Genomic DNA, 14,030 nt, shown 5'->3' on the forward strand with positions numbered 1-14,030 from the left:
AGGTCGACAATCTCAGAAGAAAAAGAGAAAAAGACACCAGAGGAGATTGGTGACATGTTATCTCTTATGTGTATGCACAGAGAGCGTCGCGCTAACAGCTAAGCTAACAGGTGAGTCTGCAGATTGCAGTGGTGTACAATCCAAAATACTTCCGCAGTCACTGATCGTCTGATGCTTTGGTGTCGCAAGTGTCCACTCGCTCAAGAGGACGGTTGGACTTGCTGGTGTCGACAAGAATCTGAATCTCCCATTTCGAAAGTCCTCCAAAACTCAAGGCCCGTGAGCCACATGTGCCCCAATTGATTTAATGCACCGCCTACGTCTCCTCCTGCACTTCCTCCTCCGTTTCCCTCCTGCATGCAATCACCTGCTGTCAATCATCATCTGTAATCAGGCTCCAACTGGAGCTGTCTTCTCATAAATGCCATACTTCATTGTCTATTTTCCTCTAAATGGGAATAGAATTTACAAAGTTGATATTCTATATTCTGTAATTTCTACTGATGAAGACGTGAAACTAGTGATTGAGACTGTTAACGCCTCAGGAAAATGTTTGTTCGTTCATTATAAATCAAGTTAGAAGTAGGCTTATTTTCCCATAGACCTCCAGTCAAACAGTCTTCTTTGGTGCCCTCTGGTGGAACCGGAAGAATATACTGTAGAGACCATATGTAGTGTAACATCATTTGTCATCGTTTGTCATTTGCCAAGCTGTGCTCACAGTGCCCTCTGCAGGACCAAGTGGTAATTCATTCAGACAGTCTGCTATGCTTCTAGGCTGTATTTTAGGTTTATGTGTCTTGTGAGTTGTGTTTTATTGTACTATCAAGTGCAGTTTTAGCACGTTTCGTCGTATTTTAATGTACTGACTATGTTTTATGTTTGTCATGTGACAATTACTTTGTGTAATGTAGTTTAGCTTGCAGCTGTTTATGCGTTTACATTTGAATGTGTTGTGTCATTTTAGCATGTCGTTCTGTGTTTTATTGACGTTTTAACGTGTTTGATTATGTCTATATATATGTATATATGTATATATTTATATATATATGTGTATATATATATATATATATATATATATATATATATATATATATATATATATATATGGTATTATGCTGTATACAATATTACCACCAGAAGAAGCTTGTGTACCACTGGTTTGAGAACCATGGGTTTAGAAGACATGGCATTAAATATGAACCAGGTCAAAAATGTAGGTAAATGGGAAAACAACAGTGGAGACAAAACACAGACACACACACACACACATACTGTGTGGCCAGTGGTCCATTCAATAATGGCTCAAATTGGAGGAAATGGGTTCTGAAATTACATTTTCAGAGGTTCTCATTTTAAGTGCATGACGGCAGACTCGTATTCATATCCTGTGGGACTCGCCCGGGCATCCCATAAATCAGACATCACATAGCTTCATCTTCTTCTCGGTACCTGTAATGAGCCTAATGAGAAAATGTTTTAGTATGCAGCCGAGTCGAGACGTGTCGCTTCCCCCCCGACACAATTTATCTGTTTGCGGGATCGTTTTTGTGTCTCAGGACGTTAATGAATGAAATTCAAGATAAAGGCACACTTTCATATATGAGTGTTTCACAAAGGCAGCAGCAGCAGAATAATAATAAGTGAGAATAAGTGCTTTGTTGTTAACATTGTAAAACGGAGTCCGGGGTCAGAGCACATACATTTTTCTGACTATTATGGATATGCTGGTAATACAGTGTATGTCTCACATTTGCATCTTGGTATTAAAATTCACTCTATGCAGTTTCTGTGAATGAAAACAAGTGTCACCCACCCAAACTGTGGGCCACTATGTCACACTGCTGCCATCTAGAGGTGAAGAAATTATTAACACAATCAGACTTGATGTTTGGTGATTGAGCTGAGCATTTGAATCAGGTGTGTTGGAGCTAGGGGAAACCTCTAAAACATGCAGGGCAGTGGGGTCCACAGGAACCAGGATTAAGAGTCCCCGTGCTAAGGGACGCCAAGATAATATTAATATCAGCCTGGGGAACAAAAACTCAGGTATTTTATCTGATAAATGTGAAGAAGAAGTAAAAAAACAATATCAAACCATGGCACACTGAAGGACAGAAAGAGTCTTCTACCGCTTTATTCCTCCACATGAGGACGATACAGCTGTTGCGGCATGTGTGCACGACGGTCCACTCACTCGAGGACAGTTGGACTTGCTGGTGTCCTCCCACTTTTGCATAGCAGAAGCAGATGTGGCGACAACTATGACGTCACCCACAAGAAGAAGAACTCCCATTTGGAAGCCTCCAGAACAAAGGTCTCAAACTCAAGGCCTATAGGCCTCATGAGCCCCATGGGGGTTCAATAAAGTATTTCTATATCCATCTATCTATCTATGAAGGTAGCAGGGGGTAGTTGGTGCCAATCCCAGCTGACAACCATCCACTCTCACGCTCACACCTACGGTCAGAGTGTCCAATTTGCCTTATTATCCCCAAATCCCCAAGTGTGGACGTCGAATGAGGTTAAGGACAGGATTTGCTTCTGTGAAATAAACTTTGAGACATCACAGAAAGGCACAGCGAATCTGGATCTTTGTGTCCTCTGGCCACTGAAATTAAAATGTAAGATATAATGGACACTGACAGCCCAGTGTAATACAAGGGAATCCAGCGCAGCGGCAACTGACCTTCTATTTCTGCCTGACTCGGATTAAGTGCACAGAATAATGCTGGACAACCCCGAATGTTGTCCATCTCTGTAAGTATATCATACAACACCCTAATATCACTCTTTATATCAGTGATAATCTCATTTATTTATAGTAAATACATTATGGCTGACATAAATGGAGCATTTAAATATTAATAATGCAGGACACAAATGTGTGTGTCAAATACAGCATTTAGTATTTCAGCTAAAAAGAAATAACCACCTTTACTGTTGCACATCCTCTCGTCCTCGTTCATAACAGCAGCGTGCAGCAGCACACGGCAGCCCCTTAACATCAATATTTAATTGGTCCATTTTTGTCGAACACCTAAATCTTCCTGAGTGCTTAAAAATATTCTCAGGGGGGGGGGAATGTACTGTATCTTATAAATGAATGACGGGAAATTGATCAATATGATCTCTACTAACAAAAAGTGAACACTGTATACACTGCATGAACTCACTTCACAGTCTGTGATAACATTATATGCATTTATATGCATTAGTAGAGTAGTGCCCCCCTGTGGCCATCCAAATGTATTACAAGCTCCTCATCCTTGCTGTGTATGTGCTGCTAAGAATAAATTTAAATGTTTAAAGTAAATTTTTTTCGAGTAGTATATTAGCAAAGTACTAGGCGATGACATAATTTCGAGGGAACTTCATTGTCACTAAGAAAGAGTAACATTATACAGTATTTGTGTGCATTTATTCTACTATATGCTTCCTCTATTAGGAAAGATTAGATAAGATAAGAAAGATTTTTGGACTGTATCGGATTCAACATTTTTATCCGTCCGATATCCGATCCAGTGATTTTCACCAGTATGGCACCAATAGTGTTACCAATACTGACCAATTCCCATCTGTAGTACAGCAACCTTGCTTTGAGTGGTTTCAATTGTTTTATATTTCCTAATATATACAGTAACATTGTACATTTGTTTATTAAAGGGTGTATTAAATGTTTGCAACACCTTAATGAGAGTCTGTTTAACATACAAGGGTTGTTTGTTTGTTTGTTTACATGGAAGTCCACAGAATGTGATTTGTGTTTTTTTTCCCAGGCGGCCGTGAAGGCAGCACATGCAGTTGCAGAGATGCTCGTGCAGCCGCAGCTCTCCTCACTGCGCTGCGCGGCTGCTGCGCAACACAGCAGAGAACAATGTGGAGACAGAGGACAACAACTGAGTCTCTGCACACAAAGTGACCCATCATGGACAGTCGGTGGCGCGACGGCGCTCACAGCCGCACAGGAGGCGCCGCCGGCGGCTTGAAATCGGAGCGAGCGCCCCGCCAAGATGAGCCGTCCGGAGAGAGCGCGGACGCGACCGAGCCGCTGCGGGAGCTGCCGCAGTGGATGCGGCTGTACTTCTACGGGATGCACGGCGTGACTCTGGATGTCCTGCTGTCCTCGCTGCACGGGGTTGTGAATAAACGGGACCCCAAATTGCTGGGATTCTCCTCCCCGTATCTTTGCGTCATGCACTCACTGACCCATTTCGCGCTGGAGAAGATTTACTCACAGAAGAGGTGTTTCCGAAGTCGGCCTGTGGTCTTTCATCTCGTCTTCTATCCGTCCATCTACATAGGACTGCAGATCCTGATCGGCAACATCAGCACGCTGACGGAGCAGGTGAGGCTCGTGTCAGGGACGCAGCTGGCTGTGAACTACATCCTGGCTCTCTACTTCAGCCAGGTGTTCCACAGGGGGATGTCAAAGCTTCAGTACCAAACCGAGCTCCCGAGCACACCCGAGCCGGAGGACAGGGGTGACAGCCGGGCCCGTCCTCGGGGTCTCCCGGGCCTTGTGCACTTTTTGTTTTTCGGGATGCACGGCTTCCTGGACGAGGTCCTCTTCACCTCCTTGTTCAACCTGGTGGAGAAGTCGGACCGGACCCTGAGCGGCCACACGTCACTGTGGTCCTTCCTGATGTACGGCAGCTGCAGCTTCGTGGTGGAGAAGCTTTACCTCCACCTGCACCTCAGCAGAGGCTGGGGGACCTGGCAGCGGCTCCCCGTCTATGTCTGCATCATCTACACCTGGGAGTTCACCTGGGGTCTGGTCCTGAGGCAGTTCGGCGCGTGCTCGTGGGACTACTCCCACTATCCCCACAACTTCATGGGCCTCATCACCCTCCTCTACCTGCCCGGCTGGGTCTGCCTCAGTCTGTACCAGGACGTGTTGTCCAACGTCCTGCTGAAGATCAAGTCCACCAAAACTGTGAAGGACAACAGAGAAGTCAATGGAGAGCTGGAGTCCGAGAAACTTTAATATTTTCTTTCTTTTTGAGGTTTTACAGACTCGTTTTGGCAAAAACTGACCAATTTTTTTAACAGTTCATGAAATATTATGGTTTCATTTAGACAATTGTAACTGAATAGTGTGGGACCAGGCTTTGACTCTTACCCAAAAACCATGCTTTTGCCCATATTTTAACAAAATAAAAGATACATTCTTTGGTTCATACAGATGAGACATGGCAACAGATGTTGGGATAGTATACGTGGGGATTTTATATAAACTTATACCTCTTTAAATGCAGTTTCTGCCATTTTTGTGCACTGGCATGCGTTAACTGTACTGCATGAAAAAAAATGTCTTTAATTTTTTTGTAACATATATATATCTATATATATAATGGGGTTATATATAAAGACATTATTTTGTTATATATATATACATATATATATATATATATATATATATATATTGCCACCTAAAATTCGAAAAAGTCAGTATTTAAGACAGAGATAATATATGTATAATATAAACCTAAAATAATAATGTTTTATCTTATTTTATCTTGTAAAACCTGTCTGTAAATGCATGGCAACAACTGTAAAAAAAAGAAAAGATAAACCCAGTAACGTGTAGCAAGAGGAGTGCGATTTTACTGTGAATTTTTCCATGAACCAAATGTGACTTAGCTGGAGTGCCTTCCTCTGCAAATATGAGTCAAAGAATAAGGCTAAGTTTCTCAATGAAAAAAAATCTTTATTACAAAGAGCTGCCGTTTTCCTTCCCCAGCAAATGTTGTTTTTATTTTCATTTGTATAATGAAAAGAAGCACTTACTAACCAATGATAATGAAACCAAACTTGCACAGTGCAGATACATGTTAATAATAATAAAAAGATATACAGATTGTTATGTCTTTAAACTGCTGGACACAGAGTTGTCGTGAATGTACACAAACTTGTGATTTTGTATCGTCTGCATGGGTTTGATAACGCCAAGGCCAAGTTCTTTGCGACGTGACTCGTGATCGTGAACACCTGTGAGGCAGTGAATTCACCACCAGCTGTATCTGTGTCACTTCCACAGTAATATTTTAAAATGACTGGGATCAATTCCATTTTTAATTTAATATAATTCACTATACAGTACACAAACAAATGCTTTTTCGTGGAAGATTCTTAAATTGTTGTCTTTTAACGATGTTTTTTAAAGTCACACGTGACATTTTTGTTGTGTTATTCACTGGTTTGCTTTCAAAGAAAAAAAAAAGTGTATAAAAGTTTGGAATAAAAATGCAACATGTGCTGAATGACTCATAATTGAAATTGAATCTGAGATTTTCCTATGTTGTTCTTTTACTTCTTGGCAAGTGCTGTTTTGGTGGAGTGTGTTCCGCAAAGTGGACAAGGAGTGTCCACAATAAAGCCACAATCATCTCCTTTTTATTTGACTGCTGCAGTTGTAAAGAGGAAACTGAAACATTAGAGAGAAGGACAACAACTTTCCTTTTGTCCTTTTCTTAAATTTGACGCCATGGGTGTTTTGTTAAACACTTTAAAATGCCTCAACAATAATACAACTCCTGAAAACCATTTAACAAGGACACTTAGAGGAAATGTAGTGGAGTAAAAGTAAGAGTTGCAGTACAGATCCTTCAGTACAGTAGTATTTGTACTTTAATAACACTGCCTGTATTCACACTGTATCTTATCTCAGGCATGAAACATGAAGCAAAGCAAAGTCCAGAGACACACGTGTCAGATTTTATGTCGGGCAATGGATGACACCGAAGACATAGATTCACTGTCCACACAATTCTTTTGTGTCATTACTGCTTTTACTGCCAGTGTAACAAAAACAACCACAAATACAATTGGTGCTGCCAATAAAGACACACCTTGAAGTCATATTGTTATTATTACCTGCAGGCTCGTCAACTCAGGTGATCTTTGAATGCAAATTGGCAATCTGTACTTTTTTCCTGCACCAAGGAGATCACAGTAACAAGCAAACACAAAGCACACACACACATTCACCACCCAGAGGACCCTGACTGAACACACTAATGACCCACAGTATCTCCTGACAACACTCAGGTAGGAATACTATACACTAACTACTCCACAAAGACTCTCGAACACAAACATTAAAAAGCGTTGTGACGCCCACAGATTTAAGTGACCCACTTTATTCCCAACTGACCAGTTCGACTGGTACGGCTCTTTTAATGTCAGCGTCTGACTTGAAAGGTGGTTGCTTCCACGTTATGTGTCCTACTTTCTTTTCAGCAGCAACAAGAGGCCACAGTGAACACACTGGGAGCTCTGGGAGCGTGAACGATTACTGCTGCGAGTGAGATTTTATTCTGTGGCATCACCTCGCTCTCCAAAACCAATCTCCCTGTCAAGTCACGGCACAGAGCTCTTCATTTAGACAAGAAGAACTCCGTTCTCCTTTAAACTGCTCTGCCAAAATGAGTGGCTACTTCTTGGACTGGTTATGTGACAATATTGGAAATCCAATTTGAGCAGCCCAGGCAAAATGGGATTTGAATCCCATTTCAAACCACTAATAAATGTGGTTTGAATCCAAATTTTTTTTTTAATATTTTCTGTCTAAACTTACAAAAATCAAGCTGCATAAAATGGCCTTATAGAGCAGAGGTACTGTATCAAACTTGTGACCCGTGGGCCTAATGTGGCCATCCAGTTCAATTTAATGTGGCCAGCCACTTTATGCTTTCTTTGTTGTAACCAAATACATTGGTATCATGAACTAAATACCATTCCATGTCAACGCAGACACTTTTATTTTGAAATTCTGACACTTTTATTTTGAAATTCTGCAAAATATTCTGCGGTATCATGATGGAATATAGTGATACTGAATATTCGATTGGTAAATTCTCCACAGATTACCGGTACAAGTGCGTTTATGAGTCCCCGCCTTTTTTCAGCAATGTTTTCAAGAGCAAAATGCAGCAAAGCTCTCACCATGAATCCTCAGATGTTCCAAATAAAACACAGCTTTATGAATTATATATTGGGAGTGGGCAGGAATGCTCTATCTCAGGAAAATCGTGAAATCGTGAACTTCTGCAAACTGACAAGTAAGAGATTCTTAGGCTTTAGCTTCTGTGGGGTTCCGCCTTGATCCGGTTTTCCCATTTCTAGTTCAAGTTCAAAAGCTTGTTGTAGGTAAAGCTCTCAGTTATACGCAATATACTCCAACGTCCCTTTCTGTACTAACTAAGAGAAGGCATCTGTGTAACCCTGACATCTATAATAATTTGTCTACACAGTGTTTGTTCCTCGTGATATCTTTGTTGAACCAGATGCCGATAACTCGACTACGCACATACTCCCCAAGGTCGACTCTAGGTATCAGCAGAGGAAAGGCCCCAGACATCTTGACCTTACACCTCTCCTCCAAACCAAAGATATACCTTAACTGTGAGATGTCCAACTGTTAACATCTCGTTCTCCTCGGATCTGAGCTGTCTTCAGTAAAGCTTTTCAACTTAACTCATCACGGACTCCAGAAACATCCATCCTTGGTTGTCTGATCCGATAATCAAAATCTCTGCAACACTAACATCGTATCTCCTTATTAACATGTGATATAAAGCCCAAATATTATAAATATATCCATTTATAATAGTAAAACGCCTTCGAATTCATTCAATCAACTCCATGGCAGGGCAACCTGTACCTCAAAAAACACCATTTCATTGCCCTTTCCATTTATTTACATACAGTCAAATTATAAACAAATGTCCACTGAGAATAACATGAAGCACAGATTCTATTGGTTGTTTCCCCAACGTTCATTGGAGATGAGGGGTTTACTTCAGTTTTCAGGCAAAAGTATGCAACAGGTCACAGTGTGAAGTCTTTGTATAAATATAACGACGGTTCCCTGACATGTGTAGTTGCGATGTAATCGATGAACACATCATCTAGTAGCCTGGTCTTCACTCGGGTTGGATTGTTATTTTGTGTCAGTGGAAAATGCAAATCAACCAAGTGGGAAAGATGCAAATCCACCACGAGTTCAGAGACCAGTGTTGTGTCTCTCGCTAAACCTTCGTCTCCACGTCATCCTCGCTCATACTCTTATTCAGCGAGCTGACTTTTTGGTGGAACCCTTTCTTCACACTGTACGTCAAGGCCTTGAAGAGCTCTCTGGGCGTCCTGGGCGTGCAGTCCGTCCCCTTGTAGCACTGGCAGGTAAAGCGCCTCCTCAGTGTTTTCAGGTCCGTAAAGGTCGGTCTCCCGAGCACGAGGTAGCGTCCCTGAACCCGCATGAGCCTGAAACTGTCAGGGTTAAGGTGAAGGTAGTGAATGGAGTTGTAGTTTTTGCGGATGCAGCGGCCGTTCCCCCGACACAGGAAGTTGCTGCAGAGCTGGGCGGCCATGGAGACGTTGGCGATGTAAGGGTTGAGGGTGGAGGAGAGGTAGGACGAGAGAGCCTTGCAAGAGGCCTGCGGAGCGAAGAGAAATCAGTAGCTATTCACAGCGCGTGTCTGAGCCCTGTATCAGCTCATTGCCACCTGGACACCTGGACACCAGGTGGTCCAGTGGTGCAGTGGAGGTTTATGGTGTGATGTTACCTGGTCATCGTAGTCGGCGCTGGCCCCCCACAGCACAGCACCAGCCGCTCCCACAGCAGCACTCTCCCCAACGGTGTGCACCAAGTCCCCCTGGACACAAATGGTTAAACACCTTCACTAATGCCTCTGTAGATTAAGGACGAATAAAAGCAGCCACAGGGCTTTTTTTTTGTTTTAATGAGACAAACCCATCGTATAAGGTGCGAAGGGAGGAGGAGGAGGAGGTGGATTACATGTTCTGGTGAGGGTTACCACCCGCACAGGGTGTCGTTACACCAAAAGAAACCAAACTCCTCTAGAAGAGTGGAAACACATCACTGCTTAGATAAGAGTAACCTAATCTAGGCGAGTGTGTTCGCTCCCAAAACCACTTGTAATCTGCCCCGGATTGTGCATACACTGTAATTATTCATTTATTTATTTAGTCAGATGGGCGTGTGGTTGTTGTTGTTGTTGTTGACATCACGAGGAAGCCGTCCAAAACTCATGCTCTGGAGCAGTTACATAATACAACTGTGGAAAGTACTGCCAAGGCCAAGGCCACGCTTCCTAAATCTGAAGATCTAAATCCAGATCGCCACCAAAAATCTAATCATCCCTTTTTATTTTTTTACTTTCTTCACGTCTTCACCTGGCTGAGGAAGCGTCTGTTTTGATCAACAAAGACAGGTCGTGTGTAAACAAACACAGGCGCCGAGCCACCTCGTCTTGGCAGGGTGGAGACTCTCAGAGCTTCCCGGACACGATTTCTCACCATCAGAGCAGCTCGCGGATTGTCTGCCAAAGAGACCTGAAACATGGGCAAGGAAACAGAGAGAGGGAGAGGAAAAAAAGAAATCAGTGCGAGGTGGTAGAGATCTGGAGATAAAATCGACTTATTTAAATAACCGACCTGCAGATATACAGAGGGGTAGAGGGCAGTGCTGGACTCCCACAGCCACAGTAGCTCATCATTCTGCCTCCTCACCTCCTTGGAGCAGCGGCCTGTGTAGTGCGGCTCCATCCAGCCGTAGTTGTAGCAGCTGGGGAACAGGTAGAAGCCCCAGAGATAGTTAGGTCTCATATCTCTGCCCACTGCCAACATCCCTGACATCAACCCTCTGGCTGCCATCTACAAAGGAAGCGCACACTTCATCATCAGTATTCAGGGAACTAAATCTGTAGTTTCAGCGTGTCTTCATCCCGACCTGGAACTGCTGCTTGGCTTGTTCTGTGGCCTGCTGCAGAGTGAGGGAGCCGTTGGACTTCAATACACGGGCCACAGATAAAGTCTGGTAGATTCTCTTGCTGCCCCAGTTTCTGTCCCACAGAGGGCGCCATTCCTCCCAGTCTATCACGGCGAGGCCTGGAGTTGTCCTGGAAAAGGAAGGCGAAGAGGTTCGAATGGAACGGGAATGCGGCACATAAAGTGTGACTGTCCGTCTCCGGCTTACTTTGACGGGATGTAGTAGTTGATATCTGCTCTGGCCTTGTTCACGCTGGCCTTCAGGTTGCCTTTCTGAGGGACGCCACCATAGAACTGTTTCCCGCGAGCGAGGTCTACATGAGGGTAAAGACCCAGGCGGTCTAAGTAGAACAGAGACAGAAACTGGCCTGGAACCTATTAAATGAACAGAAAAAGGTGAATAAAGTGTTTATTTGTGCATTTTACTGGGTTGACATCATGAAAAAAAGACCTAAAACTGTGATATTTACATATACTGTACATACCCATATAAGCAATACAAACCCATGTGTATTTTACAATTTACTGGGCTTCTAATTTATAGATTTGGACAAGTTCATTTCTCAGTATTCGTCCGCTCACCTTAGCAGGTGTGGCCACTCCCATAAACGGCGAGGTGTCCAATGAGATGTTGTATTTGTTGCACACCAGATCAGGGATGTTCCAAGTCACAATGAAAGGATGGTGCTCAAACAGCGGAGCCACGGTCTGTGGAAGGGATTGAAGCAGTCCGGGTGGCCGTGCGTCAGTTCGATCCATGGAGGGTTTGAGGAGAGGAACGGGCGAAGGTTTTGTCTCGACTGTCTTGAGAAACGATGATGTTAGAAGCTCTTGTGATGAATTAGACAGTGGTGAGTGTTTTGAGAGTAAAGGTGAGGTGGCAGATCGAGGTTTGGGAGGCTGGGCTGGATGAGGAGGCAGGGTGGCTTTGGACAGATGAGACCGCAGGTGCTTTTGTGGAGGAGACGCTACGGTTTTAAGGGTTAAATGTTTGCAGAGGTCCGGTCGTGACTTGGGAAAGTGTTTTATGTGTTGAAGAAGACAGGCGTGACTGACGGGATGAGAGACTGAATTTGGATTCAACGATGAGGATTTGGTTGAGGTTTGGTGGGCAGCTCTGTGAGGAGTTTGGTCAGTGAGAGGCATCGCGGCGGACGTGGATTTGTCTTTCAGGTCAGTGACAGCACCAACAGGCCAAACCAAAGTGGTTACCACGGCGAAGAGAAGCAAAGGCCGAGGTGGGATGACCGAGCGAGTAGGAAGCAGCACACAGCTTCTGCTCCTCTGTGTGATGGAAACCATACTTTCAACTGGGTGAAGACAAAAAATAGAATGATTTTTTGAATATACAGTTTATTTTTTACTGAACCATTCAACACATCCTGCAGTTCCATTTTCCACAACAAGAGCAAACTCTAACCTGTTCTTTATACATGTACAAATATTGCATTTATGCCTTATTCCAGATTTTTTTAATACATCTGATTCTTTAAAGTCATCCACTTTACAGTTACACTCTTCTCACTTAGTCAAACATAGCCCAAAACACTGCAGATCCTGATATTCATGATGTATAGACAACAGCATATCAACACAAAACTGGAAAACTATGGTAAAAACACACTGTACCTCATGTCCTTCAGAGGAAGCCGGGGAACAAGAGTGTCCTCCTTACGCGAGCGACGCTGTCTGATATATAGGTGCAGGGAGGAGAGACGCCAACAAGGATGCATTTTTGCCCTCACTTGTTTTTGTCATAAAGAAAAAAAAACGGTCTTGTTTTGTTTCCCATGTGCCAGGTTTGACTTGGAGCAGAGGAGGGAGGCACACCTGGGTGTGAATGTGCACTGTCTCCATCCAGCAGCAAATAACGTTGACAGCAGTTGTGAGCGACTGTCGGTGCTGGTGCCTGTCATCGAGAACGGGACGCTAAAATGTCATGTGATATTTGAATAAAATGACGTGCAATGTCTTTATTTAAGATTGAGGAGCGTGTACATTGTACAATTCTGTGGATTGATAATTAAAAACAATGCAAATGGTTAGAAATTGCTTGAGTCCATATATACAGGCTGCTTTTCAGATAAATCTCCAACAAGGTTAATTAAAATCCCAGGAGAGTATGTCGTGGCATCACCTCTATTTGTTCAAAACAGAATTCTTTTGTGAAATGTCGTCTTTTTCTGACTCCTTATACAATGTTACACCTGGAATACCAACGTAGAGGCAAAAAATGTTGCCTCTAAAATGGTATGTAATAGTATGTAACTGTAATATGGCAGATATTGGATGGGAGCCCATCTTTTGATCTCAATGGGACCAACCTGGTTAAATAAAGGTCAGCCGTGGCTGCGGCGTCAAAGGTGATGTCCTCAGATTTCTTGTTCGAATGTCGGGCAACCACAATTCCTTCCACTCTTCCCCAACGTTTAGGAGACAGCACAGTCTGACACCCACGTGGGAAGAGAGGACTGAGGTGGCATTAATAACAACAGTGCTTCTTGTCTCTTGTGATGGCATCATGATGCAGAGAATGAGATGAGATGCTTTTTAGAGACTAAAATAAGTGAAAGTAGAACAAATAGATGCATTTTCTCCTCCTAATGTTGCAAAAACAGTGTCTGGAGACGTGTGTTGACCCTGCACGTGTTTACTGTATGTGTGTCTGGTCAGGGACATGTAATACCAAATGGTGGTGATTTCACAGGTAAGTGGCATATAGTGTGAACAGTGGGGCAGTGACTTCTGACCCTGCTACATGACTTGTGGTGTATTTTCTTAGTAAATCCATTTTAGATAAGCATCATTAGATCGTATCTACGTCCCATGATGAGTCCAAAGATGACAAATCTACTACAAATTGACAGTGTTTTCATGTCGGTTAAGGGGAGAATTGTGTTGCAATCTCCTGCTCCCTCATGGATCAGTGAGCCAGTTAATTGTTTTTAGCAAGTTGTACATGTTTTGTTTGTTTTATGATTTGGTTAACCTAACAATAAACTGCTTTATAGTCATTGAATTTAACATGAATTTAAGGCGAGCCCCTCATTTACATAATTGGAGTTGTAACAGCTTGCATAGCCTTAATTAGATTCAATTAGATTACATTAGACACATTTTAGTCGCTGTTTTTTGGCTCCGTACTTTAAAAGGCCTGCTTACATCCAAGGTTTGATACTAAAAACTCATTCTCTCATTGATTCAGACATTCTCTGTAAATGCTTCGCACAGATACATGA

At 43.0% G+C, this 14,030-nt stretch overlaps 2 protein-coding genes across 2 annotated transcripts; one reads left to right on the plus strand and one right to left on the minus strand.

Annotated features, from left to right (window-relative positions):
• Nucleotides 1-2,790: 2,790 nt before the first annotated feature.
• Nucleotides 2,791-5,347, plus strand: LOC122766838 (transmembrane protein 229A). Its single transcript, XM_044022038.1, has one exon. It carries the CDS (start codon nt 3,929-3,931, stop codon nt 4,985-4,987), a length of 1,059 nt encoding a protein of 352 aa, XP_043877973.1. The 5' UTR covers nt 2,791-3,928; the 3' UTR covers nt 4,988-5,347.
• Nucleotides 5,348-8,759: 3,412 nt separating this feature from the next.
• On the minus strand, nt 8,760-11,425 carry LOC122767243 (hyaluronidase PH-20-like). Its single transcript, XM_044022661.1, has 7 exons — nt 11,374-11,425; nt 11,000-11,166; nt 10,754-10,922; nt 10,459-10,677; nt 10,198-10,356; nt 9,567-9,656; nt 8,760-9,437 (listed from the first exon to the last, which is right to left on the minus strand). Exons 1-7 carry the CDS (start codon nt 11,395-11,397, stop codon nt 9,033-9,035), a joined length of 1,233 nt encoding a protein of 410 aa, XP_043878596.1. The 5' UTR covers nt 11,398-11,425; the 3' UTR covers nt 8,760-9,032.
• Between the last annotated feature and the right edge of the window lie 2,605 nt (nt 11,426-14,030).

This window comes from Solea senegalensis, linkage group LG3 (genome assembly GCF_019176455.1).
Source record: "Solea senegalensis isolate Sse05_10M linkage group LG3, IFAPA_SoseM_1, whole genome shotgun sequence".
NCBI lineage: Eukaryota > Metazoa > Chordata > Actinopteri > Pleuronectiformes > Soleidae > Solea > Solea senegalensis.